Source organism: Panulirus ornatus, chromosome 47 (genome assembly GCF_036320965.1).
Source record: "Panulirus ornatus isolate Po-2019 chromosome 47, ASM3632096v1, whole genome shotgun sequence".
In the NCBI taxonomy this organism is placed as follows: Eukaryota; Metazoa; Arthropoda; class Malacostraca; order Decapoda; family Palinuridae; genus Panulirus; species Panulirus ornatus.
The window spans coordinates 22702788-22719709 of record NC_092270.1 but is presented as its reverse complement, the minus strand read 5'-3'; the positions used below and the strand labels follow the sequence as shown (position 1 = coordinate 22719709).

Sequence of the window (16922 nt, the reverse complement as noted above, 5' to 3'; positions counted from 1 at the left end):
TATTATTCAGTAACCCCTGTCCCCAGAGATAATTACAGGAATATCATACAGAGAAGGGAGCCAAGTGAGGATACTCCCTCTAAGGCTCAATCCTCTGTTCTTAACGCTATCTTGCTAATTCGGAAAACGGCAAATATGTATGGGAAAAAAATCATACTACACACTCTAAAAATGAGAGGTAAGAGGAAGCGTGGCCTGCACATCTGGGGCAATACATCTGATGAAAGGGCATGGAGGTGCTGTTTGTGTGTATCACACTCTACTCTTATTTCCTACATAGGTACAGCATGTATGCTGATATATTACACTACACTCTATGAATGTAGTCAAAATATGCTTGGGACTATTCTAGTTCTTTAAAAACTATCATCTGTTATCACACCAGGTAGAGCTGAAAAAGTACTAGTCTTTATGGAAAATGAATATGTTAATGTGATATCAGTGTTGATGAATTTCTTTTAAAAAGCACATTATCTTGCCTTATGATGTGATAATAATCTTTAATGTGGTTTTGGTGCATTACACATGACAGTTCATGAATGGATGTGAGAGGATGTGGCCTTTCTTCATCTGTTTTGGGCGAGCTACCTTGCTAACAAGGGAAACTGAGATCAAGTATGAAAAAATCTTGAATGTATTCAAGTATCACAAAGAACAACATAAATCAGCATCAACTACTGTATTATTGTAACTACTCATCACTCAATGTTCAACTAAGTGCATGGGTTATACATAAGACTATGCTTAAGAAGGTGGATACGATGGAAATTAAATGTTTGAGGACAATATGTGGTGTAAGGTCGTTTGATCGAGTAAGTAATGAAAGGATAAGAGAGATGTGTCGTAATAAAAAGAGTGTGGTTGAGATTGTAGAAGTGGCTGTGTTGAAATGCTTTGGACATATGGAGAGACGAGAAAGGAACAATGTGGTATACAGGGGTTGACGTGCTGTCAATGGACTGATCTAGGGAATGTAATGCATCTGGGGTAAATCATGGAAAGGTCTGACAGACCTGGTTGTGGATAGGGAGCTTTGGTTTCAGTGTATCATGAAAGCCAGATAATATATGTGAGCAGATGTGGCCTTTCTTTGTCTTTCTGCCACTACCTTGCTAATGTGGGAAACAATGATCAAGTATAAAATAAAGGAAATAGTGCTTAATGAATAAAACATAATATTCATTCTGTAAGCATTCGTTAATATCTGTCACCTTAATTGTACCTCACTCAAGTGCTTATCCAAAGTAAACAAATATCCAGTTCACCTTGATCTTAAGCTCTTTTATGATTAGTTACTTAGTTACTATCATGATATCCCAGTTCTAATTATATGTAATACTTCGAATGTGTTTCTTCAGCTGAATGGCTGCCTAAATCCAATACACAATATATATATTTATTTTCAATGTACTGTATGTAAAAAAAGTCTACAAATATCAAGAGACTAATTAGTAGGTATTTTCTGCTATACATATACTTCAAAAGGCTCATGATTGTAGCTTACATTTACAAGCAAATGCTACAGTGTTTCCATTTGTAAACCTTTTAATTTGCATATAATCCATTAATGCCCACTGGCCCATACCCTCAATCTGATGAATCATGCATTTTACAGCTCTGATGATTAATCTACAACTTTTATAAATAGTAGTAAAAGCTTTGCGGAAGATGAAAGCCAGCAAGGCAGCAGGTTTGGATGGTATTGCAGTGGAATTTATTAAAAAAGGGGGTGACTGTATTGTTGACTGGTTGGTAAGGTTATTTAATGTATGTATTACTCATGGTGAGGTGCCTGAGGATTGGTGGAATGCGTGCATAGTGCCATTGCACAAAGGCAAAGGGGATAAGAGTGAGTGCTCAAATTACAGAGGTATAAGTTTGTTGAGTATTCCTGGTAAATTATATGGGAGGGTATTGATTGAGAGGGTGAAGGCATGTACAGAGCATCAGATTGGGGAAGAGCAGTGTGGTTTCAGAAGTGGTAGAGGATGTGTGGATCAGGTGTTTGCTTTGAAGAATGTATGTGAGAAATACTTAGAAAAGCAAATGGATTTGTCTGTAGCATTTATGGATCTGGAGAAGGCGTATGATAGAGTTGATGTGGAAGGCATTAAGAATATATGGTGTGGGTGGCAAGTTGTTAGAAGCAGTGAAAAGTTTTTGTCGAGGATGTAAGGCATGTGTACGTGTAGGAAGAGAGGAAAGTGATTGGTTCTCAGTGAATGTAGGTTTGCGGCAGGGGTGCGTGATGTCTCCATGGTTGTCTAATTTGTTTATGGATGGGGTTGTTAGGGAGGGGAATGCAAGAGTTTTGGAAAGAGGGGCAAGAATGAAGTCTGTTGTGGATGAGAGAGCTTGGGAAGTGAGTCAGTTGTTGTTCGCTGATGATACAGCGCTGGTGGCTGATTCATGTGAGAAACTGCAGAAGCTGGTGACTGAGTTTGGTAAAGTGTGTGAAAGAAGAAAGTTAAGAGTAAATGTGAATAAGAGCAAGGTTATTAGGTACAGTAGGGTTGAGGGTCAAGTCAATTGCGAGGTAAGTTTGAATGGAGAAAAACTGGAGGAAGTAAAGTGTTTTAGATATCTGGGAGTGGATCTGGCAGCGGATGGAACCATGGAAGCGGAAGTGAATCATAGGGTGGGGGAGGGGGTGAAAATCCTGGGAGCCTTGAAGAATGTGTGGAAGTTGAGAACATTATCTCGGAAAGCAAAAATGGGTATGTTTGAAGGAATAGTGGTTCCAACAATGTTGTATGGTTGCGAGGCGTGGGCTATGGATAGAGTTGTGCGCAGGAGGGTGGATGTGCTGGAAATGAGATGTTTGAGGACAATGTGTGGTGTGAGGTGGTTTGATCGAGTAAGTAATGTAAGGGTAAGAGAGATGTGTGGAAATAAAAAGAGCGTGGTTGAGAGAGCAGAAGAGGGTGTTTTGAAATGGTTTGGGCACATGGAGAGAATGAGTGAGGAAAGATTGACCAAGAGGATATATGTGTCGGAGGTGGAGGGAACGAGGAGAAGTGGGAGACCAAATTGGAGGTGGAAAGATGGAGTGAAAAAGATTTTGAGTGATCGGGGTCTGAACATGCAGGAGGGTGAAAGGCGGGCAAGGAATAGAGTGAATTGGATCGATGTGGTATACCGGGGTTGACGTGCTGTCAGTGGATTGAATCAGGGCATGTGAAGCGTCTGGGGTAAACCATGGAAAGCTGTGTGGGGCCTGGATGTGGAAAGGGAGCTGTGGTTTAGGGCATTATTGCATGACAGCTAGAGACTGAGTGTGAACGAATGAGGCCTTTGTTGTCTTTTCCTAGTGCTACCCCGCACACGAGGGGGGAGGGGGATGGTATTCCATGTGTGGCGAGGTGGCGATGGGAATGAATAAAGGCAGACAGTGTGAATTGTGTGCATGGGTAAATATGTATGTGTCTGTGTGTGTATATATATGTGTACATTGAGATGTATAGGTATGTATATTTGCGTGTGTGGATGTGTGTGTATATACATGTGTATGGGGGTGGGTTGCGCCATTTCTTTCGTCTGTTTCCTTGCGCTACCTCGCAAACGCGGGAGACAGCAACAAAGCAAAATAATATAAATAATATTCATAAATAATGTGCACAACTGTAAAGTTGCAGAAGAATGCATGAAATAGTATAAGTGAAGGAGGCATGTGAGGACAAGGATAAAAGGACTCTTTTACTGTGACAAACCCCTTGATGGGAGTTACCAGCAGGTATGGGAATAAGAGATTTAGATAGGTGCATTAACTGAAAGCAGGACTTGAATAAATTAATCATATAACTGTCAACCCAGAGAAACACTAACTATCTACTGCTTCTCCCTGAATCCTCTCCATGGAATTCCACTTCCCTTGGAATTCTAACTTAAGATTCCTAGAAATAATAATCAAATGCCATTTGGGTGATGAAAAATTCTTTTTTTGAACCTAACTCTCCATATTTAGTGAAGTAGCATTTGGAACAAACAAATGATAACCTCAGTTGCTCAAATGCAAGCTCTAGCTGTTATTCAATAATATACCCAAACTAAAATGCCTAACATTCATATCCAAACACAGAAACCATCCTTTAATTCACTCTAACTGCTGTATATGCCCTAGTTTAACCCACCAACTGCAAGTTGCCATCAATGTACTACATCGATCTAATTCAATCCATCCATTATATGTATCACCCTATTGAAAGTTCAAAACCTTATTTCTGAAAGCCAGCTTCACTTCAGCCTTCAATCTCCCCACTTTCCACTTTTTCCTTGCTCCCTCCACTTTTGAGATACAAATTTCTAAAGTCAATCTTTCTCTAGTCATCCTCTCAACACATCTAAACCAGTTCAGCACAACCTGGTTATCCCTTTTAATCAAACTGCACTTACTACTACACATCTCTGACAGGTCATTCTTAACACAATCACTCATCTTACATCATAAACCATCCTTAATGTTTTCATTTCCAACAGAACTGCACTCTTCCTTTCCTCTGTGTTCAAACCCCAAAATTCACAACCATATAACAAAAACATTATTATCATTCCTTTAAACAAAAGTCTCTTTGCCTTTACTAACAATGAACTCTCTAGACACTACTTCCAACTTCCCTTTGTTCCTTAATGCATGTAAAACCAGAGCCCTCTACTCCACCCTTTGACTTACCTCAGTCCCCATGGTACCATCTGCTGTCACAAGCAATCACTCCCAAGTACTTAAAGAACTCAACTTCCTCAGTACCCCCTTACCCTTATTTGAACTTATATTAAAGCAATCCTGTCTCACTACCCTGCTGCACCTCGTTATTCTACTCTTGTTCACATCCACTCAAAATTTCCTCCAATATCATGCTCTCCTATACTCTGACACCAGCCTCTGGAGATATTCTTTGGAGTCTACCACCAGAGCACAGTCACCTGCAAACAGCAGCTCATTCACTGTCTTTTATTCTTAATACATTTTCTAATCACGATTTTCATTGTTCAACTGTTTCTAATATGTGAGAGAGACAGTCAAGTATTCAAAACAAAAATATGATGCTACCTTGCTGATACTAGTGGTAGTGATCAAGTGTTTGGGGGAAGAAGACAGTGTATATGTTATAATTTTTTCCTTTTCTTTCATGCATTTGTGCTGTTTCCTGTGGGGTAGGGTGGCACTGGAAATGGATATATGTATGCATGTATGTATAAACAGGTGTATGTACATGTGTGTATATGTATATACATACCACACTCTAAACACGACTCTTAAAAGAATTAGTTACCTAAAAAAATCATGATCACTTTCTAAGAGTCTACAACTCTTTATAACTCTATATGTACTTATAGCCTATCATTTGGGTGTGGTGGTACATAAAAGAAGTCATGTTTAAATATAGAGCTACTCTAGGAATAAAATTGTCTGGTAAGTGTACACTATGATTCATTTTTTTTTTTTTATTATACTTTGTCGCTGTCTCCCGCGTCTGCGAGGTAGCACAAGGAAACAGACAAAAGAAATGGTCCAACCCCCCCCCATACACATGTATATACATACGTCCACACACGCAAATATACATACCTACACAGCTTTCCGTGGTTTACCCCAGACGCTTCACATGCCTTGATTCAATCCACTGACAGCACGTCAACCCTGGTATACCACATCGCTCCAATTCACTCTATTCCTTGCCCTCCTTTCACCCTCCTGCAGGTTCAGGCCCCGATCACACAAAATCTTTTTCACTCCATCTTTCCACCTCCAATTTGGTCTCCCTCTTCTCCTCGTTCCCTCCACCTCCGACACATATATCCTCTTGGTCAATCTTTCCTCACTCATTCTCTCCATGTGCCCAAACCACTTCAAAACACCCTCTTCTGCTCTCTCAACCACGCTCTTTTTATTTCCACACATCTCTCTTACCCTTACGTTACTCACTCGATCAAACCACCTCACACCACACATTGTCCTCAAACATCTCATTTCCAGCACATCCATCCTCCTGTGCACAACTCTATCCATAGCCCACGCCTCGCAACCATACAACATTGTTGGAACCACTATTCCTTCAAACATACCCATTTTTGCTTTCCAAGATAATGTTCTCGACTTCCACACACTCCTCAAGGCCCCCAGAATTTTCGCCCCCTCCCCCACCCTATGATCCACTTCCGCTTCCATGGTTCCATCCGCTGCCAGATCCACTCCCAGATATCTAAAACACTTCACTTCCTCCATCCTATGATTCATTATACCTAAAAATTACAGCAGTTTTCATTATGATTCATAAATGCCTATGTAACCTCAAATAATGTCTTACCTCAAAGGCACCTGCACCAGGAACAAGTGACCCATCATCAATAGCATTTTTGATTGCCCTTAGACCATCCCTGATGGCATCTTTGGTCTGCACGAGGGTGTGCTTGTAGGGCCCCTTAATAAGTACAGTTACACTGAGAGGATTCTTTAGCTCTTCAACAAAAGTATATTTTGTCTCACCCTAAAAAACAGATAAAGAATTAATTAATGCATAAGAAAAAGTTTGTTAATAAAACACATGAAAATGTCTGAGAAAGAGCTTTATAGGGATAAGGATCCATGTTTACTCACACTTACCTTCAACTTAGCTTCAATATAGTAAAGGGGGGAGAGATTACACACTGTAATACACAAATGATATAATTTTCTACCTTGCACAATATGGTTTATTATTCTTTTTCTGTATTCATTTGCAGTTTCCCATATCAGAGAGGTCATGCCAAAGAATTGCCACATCACTCCCATTCTCAGCTGTCGCGTATAATGCACTAAAATCAGAGCCCTCCCCCATTCACAGATAAGCCCTACAGACTTTTTTATGGTTCCCCTTCACTGCTTCATATGCCCTGGTTCAGCTCCTATGCCACACTGCTTCAATTTACTTTATTCAGTGCATACCTCTCAAACTCTTGTATGCTGAGGTCCAAATAACTCAAAAGCCTTATTCACCCTAACCTTCCATCTCCTTCACAGTCTCCTTCTCCCTTATGGCACTTCCTTCTACTTCTGAAATATTATATCATTATTATACTTAGTCGCTGTCTCCCGTATTAGCAAGGTAGAGCAAGAAAACAGACTTCTGAAATATACATCCTCTTTTTCAGTCTCTTTTCATTCATTCCCTCCATATGTTCAAACCATTTCAGCATTCCCTGTTCAGCTCTGTCATAATTACTAAACCTTTCTTGTAGACTTTCATTCCTTATATCAACCCTCCTTACATAACATATAGTCCTCATGCAGTTCATCCAACCCCTCAAGTTCTTTCACATTTAGGGCCTATAATTTAAAACATACAGATATAATGGGACAATTAAACCATCAAACACACCAATCTTTGCCCATAAAGACAGTAACCTCTCAACACATTCCTCAATGCATCCAGAAACTCTATTTCCTTATCCATTCTATAGATCACTTCTGCTCCCAAAGTTCCATTTTCTCCTTTCTATCTGTCTATCTTTACCCCTGATGCCCACTCCCTCTGGGAATTCCCATCAAAGGGGTGGCCAGAACAAAGAAGTCTCCACTTATCCATGCCTCTCTCACATAGGCCATTCAACGCATTCTTCCTCATTTCCCTGTGTACATTATTCTCACACTATTTTCCCATGTCACAAGTTGTGTTTCTTTTACACAATCCTCTTTCATCATACTATCATACACTCTCCTTCTAAACTCCCCATCTTCTATTCTTTCTACACGTCCAAACCACAAAGTATCAAGTTACATTGACTCTCCCACTCTACAATTTATGCCTTGCATATCTATATATGCATCCATATCTTTGACACCTATTCCCTTCAACAACTCCTTTCAAGGGGACCCCATGGCAAAAGTCTCCACTTATCCCTGTCCTTCCTTGCCTCCCTTGCATAAACTCTTCCATGCATTCAACCATCATTTCTCTTCCTACAGTATTCTTCCATTCTATTTCCCCATGTCACAGTTGTCTTCCTTTCAATTCCACCCCCTTTAATTGTGCTATCATACACTCTCCTTGTAAACTTTCACTCTTGCATTCTTTCTACATGCCCAAACCACCTCAAAGCATTACAATTTATCAACTCTAGATAATTAATTCTTCTTGAATTCCTTACCACATCACATCTCTCATACAACCCTTTATGTCCTTCATTCCGTCTGGTTATACTACATGCTCCTCACAAACACCTCATTTCCACAGCCTATTTTCTTGACTTCTGTGACTCATTCCATGTCCATGTTTTGGCTGCATAGGTCAGAATTGGGAGGATTATGCAGTTCCATAATCTCATCTTCACTTACATACTTACACCTCTCACCTTCATTATCTTACCAAGGAACCCAATGACTCTTCTAAACTGTAATGCTCTCTCCCCTATCTTTCCTTCCATATCACCAAACTTACATAAGACAGCATTTTTTTTTCCTATCCTTGATCACCGTTTCTCGTGCTAGCGAATTAGCACCAGGAACAGATGAAGAAAGGGCACATCCACTCACATCCATTCTCAAGCTGTCATGAGTAACGCAATGAAACCACAGTTTCCTATCCACATCCAGGCCCCACAGAACTTTCCATGGTTTACCCCAGATGTTTCACATGCTCTGGTTCAGTCAAATGACTGCATGTCGACCCCAGTATACCACATCGATCCAATCCACTCTATCCTGTGCATGCCTTTCACAGTTCCTAAACACTTAAATTCTTTCACCTTTCCAGTCTTTCTCCCCATATCCAAAAAATAGTTTTGTACAATTTCTTCTTTAACTGTATATGATTTTCAAAATTTATACTTCCACAGTTTCCTCTAAAACACTGTTTCTTTACTTTACTTGCATTTACCTTCAATTACCTATGTTTAAACATCATAAAACACACATTCTGCAATTAATCATAGTACCATCCACAAACAGACTTGCCACTAGCCACCATACCTTACTGCTATACTCCATCTCTGCACCCCCTTTCCTTAGGTTTTGCTTTCATCTCTCTCATCATTCTATCCGTACATATTCATATTTTATTATACTTAGTCGCTGTCTCCCGTGTTAGTGAGGTTGCGCAAGGAAACAGATGAAAGAATGGCCCAACCCACCCACATACACATGTATATACATAAACGCCCACACACACACATACGTACCTGTACATTTCAACGTAAACATACATATATATACACAGACATATACATATATACACGTGTACACATCCACACTTGCTCCTCTATAGAAGGCTTTCACTCCATCTAATAGTTGCCCCCTAACCCCATATATCCTAACGCGTCCCATAAAACATTCCATTTGACTCAGTCATATGCTTTCTCCAGATCCATAAAAGCTGCAAACAGCATCATGCTTTTCACAAGATACTTTTCCCCTGTAAATCACCTTTAATTTGTAAAAATAAAGAATGGAAGGAATAAAAATCATATGAATGAAACTTTATGAAAAATCTAAGATCTTTCTACACATATCAATTTAGATATGAGAGAAAGATAAAGTACAAAGATATCTATCTATCCTTTATCCTTTTCTTATAATCAACCTGACATCTTTTTTGTTGTAATTAGATAATACCACAGCACAGATATCAACTCCATGATCTACACATTTATCTCTAAAATTGATAAAAATCTTAAATTATCTCTGACTCAGTGTGGTGGCAAATACATGGGAAGGTATTAGTTAACTGTCACCATTCATATGGTTACCACTGAAAGTTGCATTTGCAAGTTTTGTTCTAGCAAGAAAAAGTCCCAAAGTGAAGCTTTACTTTGACGCCCCGTGGGCCATGCCAAACCTGAAGAGAATCGTCTGGCACCAGCCAGATTAAAAGTTCCAAAATTTAATGAAAATCTGATATAAAGAAGTAAATTCACTTGAAAAACAGAGTGAAAATATATAAACTCACCAGAACATGTTCATAAACACTGCCAGCAAAACCAAGGCAATCCTCTGTCAAGTCATCAAAGCTGTTGACAGCCATTCCTCCACAAGCTAGGACAAGTCTCTCCATATTTCGGCGCTTGGCCCTTCTCAATCCCATGATGCCTTCTTTTGCCAGCATATCAAGAGACATGGGGTCAATTCCTTTTTGATTGATTACTACAAACATGTTGTTATTACCAGTACAGACCTTCTTCTTCAAATCTATTACCTTCTTCACCCTGTAAGGTAGATTTTCATATCATTTAATGCTGTTAATGCTAAATATTTTTTTGAATATCTAAATTCTTCTCATAGCTTAGCAAGGTAGTAATAACAGGAGCAAACAAAATGCAGCCATATTTGTACACATCCGCTCTTATGCTGTACTGTATAATGCACTGAAACCAGTCCATACCATTCACAGCCGAGCCCCACACAACATACTAGCAATCTGAAAGCAAGGAATAGGATTCAAAGGGTTTGGGAGGGTAAGAGTTTAGGAAAGTTTCAAAGACTTTGGAAACAGCAGGAAAGAAAGCACTGGTACAATAGCAAGTGGGGTTAGAGCAGTCTTCTTTCTAAGGAATAGGCTACATCAAGGTGTGCTTCCAAGCAGGAGGGAATGTCTAGGTTTTCTGACATATGAAATAGGCGAACAAGGATTGGTGCTACCTCAGAGGCATACACTATCCCTTAGAACCAAAAGGAGTATGCCATCTGAGCCACAAACCTTGTCCAACTGAGGCTGAGTACCTGGAAGACCCTATGCAAGGAAAATATAAGAGATGGGATGGAGGATCAGAAGCCAAATCATGTATTAAAGGAAAACAAGGTACCAAAAATAGTAGCTTTAGGTTATGTCAGGAAAGAGGAGGGAAAGTTGAGTTTGAGAAGTTGCTGGAGACGCTTTTGGTTTTGGACCAAAAAAAAATTTGTCAGTAAAAGTTAAGTCAGCACATTCTTATTTTATGAAAGTGTCCTAAAAAAAAGTGATTCCAAGCAGACATGAAAGCACAGTGGGTTTCAGGGAAAGAGAATAGTTTCATGCAACAGGCACCAAAGTGAAGTGATCAAACCAAAATTGAAAAAGATTTAAATGAAGGGATGCAGGGCTCTTTCCCCAGACAAGATAACCTCTGCAGGCAGCATTTATTGAGTACCATGTAAAAATTGTGATAAGTTTTATGTTGGACAGAGTGGTAAGGATCAATCTGTTAGACCTAAGCAACAGAAATATAGTATAAGAACAGGTCAAGAAACAAATGCCCTGTTTAATCATGTTAAAAATTATGATCACTATACTGACTGGAGTAATGCCATCCCAGTTATCAACTCTTTCACCATGAGAAGTATCACTGAATCTTCTATCATTAAATACACATAGACTTGTACCATTAATATTAGTGAAGGTCTATACAAACTGGATAGCTTTATGTTAAAATCTGTAAACATCTCCCTTTCTTGTCCACGTAATAAATTCTATGATATGCATGTTGCCAGACTTGAACGCACATGAGCTCCATTCAGATAGTGACTGTTTACCAAATGGTGTCCCAGCCACACCTCTTCCTTGTGTATCAACTGACTGTTATATTCCTCTTTCTTGTATCTACCCTGATGATGCAATCATTACATGAAAGTGCACGTGGGAAAATCTTATGAACGAATATGGCCATTTTTGTCTTTTACCTAGCACTACCTCGCTGATGCAGGGGGTGGCAATGCTGTTTCCTGTGAGGCAGGGTGGTGCCAGGAATGGACTGAGGGTAAGCAAATATGAATATTTTTATTTATCTATTTATTTTGCTTTGTCGCTGTCTCCCGCGTTAGCGAGGTAGCGCAAGGAAACAGATGAAAGAATGGCCCAAACCACCCACATACACATGTATATACATACACGTCCACACACGCAAATATACATACCTATATATCTCAATGCATACATATATATACACACACAGACATATACATATATACACATGTACATAATTCATAGTCTGCCTTTATTTATTCGAGTATCATGTTCAATGTTAAACTCATGTTCAGTGTTAACGTAAATGAAAGTAATTCTGATGTTGGTGTTTGTTTCAATCCCATGACTTTAATTAAGATAGTGTTATCCTGTTATGAGACATAACAAATCTAATGCCCTTGCAAGACAAGGATCAGTATAGTATTTGTAACACATATATGTTACTAGTGACCTTGCCCAAATAAGTATTGAGTTCGTAACAGTATGTATATGTATATATACGTTGAAATGTATAGGTATGTATACATGTGTGTGTGGGAATGTATGTGTACACAAGTGTATGCAGGTAGGTTGGGCCATTCTTTCATCTGTTTCCTTGCACTACCTCGCTAACGTGGGAGACAGCAACAAAATATAATAAAACAGAGAAAAATAGAAAATATTATTCCTAGGGATAGGGGAGAAAGAATACTTCCCATGTAATCCCTGCATGTCGTAGAAGGCGACTCAAAGGGTAGGGAGCGGGGGGCTGGAAATCCTCCCCTCTCATCTTTAATTTTCCAAAAGAAGGAACAAAGAAGGGGGCCAAGTAAGGATATTTCCTCAAAGGCTCAGTCCTCTGTTCTTAACACTACCTGCTAACGTGGGAAATGGTGAATAGTATGCAAAAAAGAAAGAAAAAAAATGTGTATATGAGTGGTTGGACCATTCTTTGTCTGTTTCCTTGCACTTACCTTGCTGATGCAGGAAACAGCGATTTAGTACAATACAAATAATGTATAAAACTCAAGCAAAATACAAAGAGTTATGTGTCTTAAACCATTTGACTCTTTACGTGCTAAGACACAAATATATAATGTTTCATATTTCATCTGACAGATTAGGCCTCCTGACCCTGACCAATGCAGCCAAAACATGGACATGGGATGAGTCATAAAAGTTAAGAATAACATCTGTGGAAAGGAGTTATGAGCGGAGCATGTGGCATGACTAGATGGAATGAAGAAAGTAACGAGGGGTGCATGAATACTTGGTATGACAGGGATGGAAAAGGGAATGATTTGTGAAGTGGTAGAGTGGGAGAAACATAATACTTTGAAGTGGTTTGGGCATGTGGTAAAAATGAAAGACAGGATGATTACCAAGACATTGTATAATAGTACAATGAAAGGGGTTGGTGTGCGAGGAAGACCATCTATGACATGGGGAAACAAAAGCACAGGGAGATAGAAATGGGGGAAGAACTAGTGGAATGGCATATGCAAGGGGGGTATTTACGGAGTGGGATAAGAGGTGACTCTTTCGCCATGGTCACTCCCATGATGGGAGTTCCTAGAAGGAATGGGTGTCAGATATATAGATAGACATGTGGATAGTCTACCTGATTTAGATTTCCAAGAAGACCAATGTTAAATTACATATCAAAGTGTTATCTGGTGATGGATGAATGATGATGATGGATATAGCTATCCTTAAGCATTGGCCATGCTAAACAGGTAGCACAGAGCAAAAATCTTTTACTTTGTTATCTAGTATCTATTTATCTATTATACTTTGTTGCTGTCTCCCGCGTTAGCGAGGTAGCGCAAGGAAATAGACGAAAGAATGGCCTAACCCACCCACATACACATGTATATACATACATGCCCACACATGCACATATACATACCTATACATTTCAACGTATACATACTTATACATAAACAGACATATACATATATACACATGTACATATTCATACTTGCTGTCTTCATCCATTCCTGTCACCACCCTGCCACACATGAAATGGCACCCCCTCCCCCCCACAAGGTAGCGCTAGGAGAAGACAACAAAGGCCACATTCATTCACATTCAGTCTCTAGCTGTCATGTGTAATGCACCAAAACCACTTGGTTATTATCAGGGTATTCTATCTATCTTAATCTCTGATGCCTGTTTCCAATTGCAACTCACTCAAGGGGGTGCCCACAGCAATCGAGTCTCCATAACAAGAGAACTCCAGTGCCACTTCTAAGCCTTTAGTGCTCCACCCTTAATGGGCCACTGGCAGAGGGCAACTCTAGCGCAGTGTTTACCGAGACTTCTACCTAATGTTCCTATTGACTATTCTACCTAATGCTCCTTCCTAAAGTTCCTACCTACTACTCTACCTAATGTTTCATCCTAATGGTACAGTCTAAATGTTTCGACCTACTTTCTTTTCTTTTAAACTATTCGCCATTTCCCGCGTTAGCGAGGTAGCGTTAAGAACAGAGGACTAGGCCTTTTTTGGGATATCCTCACCTAACCCCCACTGTTCCTTCTTTTGGAAAAAAAAAAAAAAAAAAAAAAAAAAAAACGAGAGGGGAGGATTTCCAGCCCCCAGCTCCCTCCCCTTTTAGTCACCTTCTACGACATGACACGCAGGGAATACGTGGGAAGTATTCTTAATCCCCTATCCCCAGGGATAAGACCTACTATAACTATCTATTGCTCCTACCATTTGCCAAAAGGCTGGGCTAGCACATAGTGCTCACCAGTGGAAAACCTTGAGTTAAAAAGAATGTGCTGTGTGAGTTAAGTTTTATCAAATGCTATGTATGACAAGGAGAAATTGTACATTTGTGGACATAATGCCAGTAGTCCATCTGTGTGTGAAGCAGAAAGAAAAGAGAAAAGACAGCTACCTGGGTCAGAGAAGTGCAACTTGACAACTGAAGTGCTGACTCACTCCGCAGCCATTACTAACCCTCCCGATAGAGACCCTGCTTACCAACTATCACCTATGTCAGGGTATTTTCAGTGCAAAAAGAAAAAAGTTCTTTCACAATACCTATTTTCAATGAATTCTCTCTCGGCAGTCACAAGCTTTTCTCTTTCTTCAGCAGACTTGTAAAAGAAGCCTGAAGTGACCTCTGTCTTTTCATACTCCATGGATACATTACATGTAAGGATGTAAGCCTTTGTAGCACGCTTAGGCATCCCTGGGTGACGTCCACCATGATCCAATACCAATCCTTTGACTAACTGAGTGTCCAACTCCGTCTTATGCTGCAAAATAAAAACTTGGTTACACAGTGCATTGAGACTCATTTAATGTCATGGTGAAGGGCCAAGTTTCAATCAGTGAATGTCAACTAATCTACTAATCTTCATAAAGCTACACATGCTGTGATATTGATTGAGAGGGTGAAAACATGTACAGAGCATCAGATTGGGGAAGAGCAGTGTGGTTTCAGAAGTGGTAGAGGATGTGTGGATCAGGTGTTTGCTTTGAAGAATGTACGTGAAAAATACTTGAAAAAACAAATGGATTTGTATGTAGCATTTATGGATCTGGAGAAGGCATATGATAGTGTTGATAGAGATGCTCTGTGGAAGGTATTAAGAGTAATGGTGTGAGAGGTAAGTTGCCAGAAGCAGTGAAAAGGTTTTACCAAGGATGTAAGGCATGTGTACGAGTAGGAAGAGAGGAAAGTGATTGGTTCCTAGTAAATGTTGGTTTACAGCAGGGATGCGTGATGTCTCCATGGTTGTTGAATCTGTTTAAGGATGGGATGGTTAGGGAGGTGAATGCAAGAGTTTTGGAGGGGGGGGGGGGGGGTAAGTATGCAGTCTGTTGTGGATGAGAGGGTTTGGTTAGTGAGTCAGTTGTTGTTCACTGATGATACAGAGCTGGTGGCTGATTCAGGTGAGAAACTGCAGAAGTTGGCGACTGTTTGGTAAAGTGTGTGAAAGAAGAAAGCTGAGAGTAAATGTGAATAAGAGCAAGGTTATTAGGTTCAGTAGGGTTGAGGGACAAGTTAATTGGTGGTAAGTTTGAATGGAGAAAATCTGGAGGAAGTGAAGTGCTTTAGATATCTGGGAGTAGATTTAGCAGTGGATGGAACCATGGAAGCAAAGTGAGTCACAGGGTGGGGGAGGAGGCAAAGGTTCTGGGAGCATTGAAGAATGTGTGGAAGGTGAGAACATTATTTTGGAGAGCAAAAATGGGTATGTTTGAAGGAATAGTGATTCTAACAATGTTATATAGTTGAGAGGCATGGGCTATAGACAGGGTTGAGTGGAGGATGGTGGATGTGTTGGAAATTAGATGTTTGAGGACTATATGTGGTGCGAGGTGGTTTCATTGAGTAAGTGATAAAAGGGTAAGAGGGATGTGTGGTAATAAAAAGCGTGTGGTTGAGAGAGCAAAAGAGGGTGTATTGAAATGGTTTGTTCACATGGAGAGAATAAGTAAGGAAAGATTTACAAAGAGGATATATATGTGTGTCAAGAGGTGGAGTGAATGAGAAGTGGGAGACTAATTGGATGTGGAGGGATGGAGTGAAAAAGATTTTGAGCAATCAGGGACTGAACATACAGGAGGGTGAAAGGTGTGCAGGGAATAGTGAATTGGAACAATGTGGTATACTGGGGTCGAAGTGCTGTCAATGGATTGAACCAGGGCATGTGAAGCGTCAGGGGTAAACCATGGAAAGTTTTGTGGGGCCTGGATATGGAAAGGGAGCTGTGGTTTCGATGCATTACACATGACAGCTAGAGACTGGGCGTGAACGAATGTGGCCTTTATTGTCTTTTCCTACCCCTTCCTCATGCGCGCGGGGGGAAGGGGGTGCCATTTCATGTGTGGCGGGTAGGTGACAGGAATGGATGAAGACAGCAACTATGAATATATACATGTGCATATATGTATACATCTGTGTATGTATGTGTATGTTTACGTTGAAATGCAATGGTATGTGTATGTGCGTGCATGGGCGTTTATGTATATACACGTGTATGTGGGTGGGTTGGGCCATTCTTTCGTCGGTTTCCTTGTGCTACCTCGCTAACACGGAAGACAGTGACAAAGTATAATAATAAATAAAAAACATGAACACAGATGAGAACTTAAGTAAAGGGGGCAAATAGGGAAGTTGCAATAGGCAGAGATGAAGAAGAGGAGACAGAATGAGTACTTTGAAGGAATTCTGAGAGAGTTTGATGACTGTGACAGGTGTGGGTGTTTGGGTTGGGAGGACTGTGAAGTGA

General features: G+C 40.1%; 1 protein-coding gene across 1 annotated transcript in view; it reads right to left on the bottom strand.

The window, feature by feature from the left end:
• The window catches only part of CCT6 (chaperonin containing TCP1 subunit 6), a 74855-nt gene that overhangs the window by 30569 nt on the left and 27364 nt on the right, over nucleotides 1-16922 (bottom strand). The window contains exons 5-7 of the mRNA XM_071689992.1: nucleotides 14722-14939; nucleotides 9921-10176; nucleotides 6306-6485 (exon numbers count right to left, since the gene is read on the bottom strand). Coding sequence (XP_071546093.1) covers nucleotides 6306-6485; nucleotides 9921-10176; nucleotides 14722-14939 — 654 coding nt within the window. The remainder of the gene's footprint in view (nucleotides 1-6305; nucleotides 6486-9920; nucleotides 10177-14721; nucleotides 14940-16922) is intronic.